The sequence below is a fragment of the Teleopsis dalmanni genome, chromosome 2 (assembly GCF_002237135.1).
Source record: "Teleopsis dalmanni isolate 2A chromosome 2, ASM223713v2, whole genome shotgun sequence".
Lineage (NCBI taxonomy): Eukaryota > Metazoa > Arthropoda > Insecta > Diptera > Diopsidae > Teleopsis > Teleopsis dalmanni.
This window is the reverse complement of record NC_051847.1, coordinates 21028396-21030395: the sequence shown is the minus strand read 5'-3', so window position 1 is coordinate 21030395 and position 2000 is coordinate 21028396. Positions and strand designations below refer to the sequence as shown.

General features: G+C 29.3%; 1 protein-coding gene across 1 annotated transcript; it reads right to left on the bottom strand.

Moving 5' to 3' along the window:
* Window positions 1-343: 343 nt before the first annotated feature.
* Window positions 344-1774, bottom strand: LOC119680561 (serine protease inhibitor 42Dd-like). Its single transcript, XM_038093455.1, has 4 exons — window positions 1741-1774; window positions 750-1672; window positions 547-688; window positions 344-478 (listed from the first exon to the last, which is right to left on the bottom strand). The coding sequence occupies exons 1-4, from the start codon at window positions 1748-1750 to the stop codon at window positions 354-356; spliced, it is 1200 nt and encodes a 399-aa protein (XP_037949383.1). The 5' UTR covers window positions 1751-1774; the 3' UTR covers window positions 344-353.
* Window positions 1775-2000: the final 226 nt, after the last annotated feature.

Here is a 2000-nt window from a genome sequence, read left to right as displayed (position 1 = left end):
CAAAATTTATGTCAAAAAAATAAAAAATTTTTTGTTAAAGCAATAAAGATATTTTTGCTGGATAGGGACACCCTAATCACTTTAGCGGTATGAAAAATAGATAGTAGCTGATTCCCAGACCTACTGAATACGCATATAAAATTTGGTAAAAATCGGTAAAGCCGTTTCGGAGGAGTACGGTAACTAACATTTTGACAATGTTAATTTTATATATAAGATTTTCGTATTATTTTTTTTTTACTTGAAAAATTAATTTATTGAAGAATTTGAAAATAAAAATAAAAAAATAAAATAAAAATATTATTAAACAATAATAAAATAACAGATTTTACTGTAACCGTTGGATACAGTACCTAAATCTGTACCACATGACCAAAAAAATATATTGTTTCCGGGGAGCGTATAATAAACACAAATGGATGATTGACTTGAAAGATTTTATGATCGGGATTGAAGCTCTTATAATAAAATTTGACAACTGCAATGAGAATTTTACAAATTAAATGAGACTTAATTACAATATTTATAAATTAATAATATAATTACACGTAGCAGCTGCTGCCTCAGAGCCGGCTTCATTAACATCCAAGAAGACTTTCTGTTTTACTTGTGAAATTTTGGATGACGTATTCGATTTATACAGATTACTAAAATCAGCATCCTTATTAAACATGCTAACCATACCTAACTGAAGTATAATGAGAAAAAATTATGTATATGTATAATGAATATAAACCTTTACCACTTACCCTCTTAAGTGTATCTTTAAGATCAATACTAAATTCTATTCTAAATCTAGGTAAACTTAAATCCACGCTTTCCCACTTCATTTGCGCTGCAATTTCTCCAAAGTCAATACCAGCTAATTTCCGTTCCAATTCTGCTAAACCATCGATACGATGAGGCAATAAAAACAGCATAGATACGTCTGAGTTATTATAAGGTAATTCTAAAGCTTTTGCATCAAGATCCATCAATTCAGCATACTTAAATCTATCACCATTATACATCATATCAACGAGCACAATCTCTTCTGTATTAATGGAGAAATTCTTTTTTTGTGTTGTAAATCTCGTAAAAGGATTTGCCCATTTTCCCTTAAAGTATATAGCATTTACTAGTATTGCAGTAGTGTTTTGATTTACTTCGTCACTTCTTAACAAATTTTTAATTTTATTTTCCGTTTCCTGTTCAATCCAATTATTGATCCTTACAACCGTATTTGCAGAATCGGCAAAACGCACTCTCTCCACTGCGGCTTGAAAATAGTTTAAGGCAATCTCATTGAACTCACTTTTAATTTCCAGGGTCTCATTTGCATAAATACGATTCACTATTTTAAGTGCTGGACCATTTGATGGGCTTTGTAGTCTACTTTGTATAAGGTTTCGATAGTGTTGACTTATGATCTTTTTGTCATTCGTAGTTAATTTTAGTCCTTCATGCATTTCTTCAGCGGTTTTTCCATTAGCTCCAAAGTATGCAAGTCCAAGACACGTTTCAAGTGAGGTTGGAGATATAATAACATTTCTGTTGGTACGTTCAAGTACTGCGGTACTAAAAATTTCCATAGCAAAAGCAGTGCGATTGTCGTGGTGAAGTGGAAGACTGATAGTTAAAGTTGAGAATAAGCCAATTATGAAGAAAATAAATAATCCACTTTGGAACTGTACTGTAATATGTAAACCATTAAATTATTTCTGATAACATCTCATAAGAAAATATTGTTCTTATATTTACCGCTTCCCATTATAAAGTATAAATTAATTTTGCATAAATAAATAAACACACAATAATTTTAAATTAATTTATTAAAATTTTTTAATGTCATAACTTATATAAAATATTCTTATTGTATCAATAACTAAATATATAACGTAGTCTGCTAAGATATATAGTATATATATTTTTTGTATGTTTTGAAGAATAGAGTTATAATAAGTTATTATATTATATTGAGGCTAGTTGAGTCAGTGTACCTGAGCACTTTTACTCTTTAT

Coding starts and splice junctions, on each gene's coding strand:
- LOC119680561 (XM_038093455.1), bottom strand. Junction 689..749: donor TTAAAGATACACTTAAGAGG/GTAAGTGGTAAA, acceptor ATTATACTTCAG/TTAGGTATGGTTAGCATGTT. Junction 479..546: donor TGAGGCAGCAGCTGCTACGT/GTAATTATATTA, acceptor TTCTCATTGCAG/TTGTCAAATTTTATTATAAG.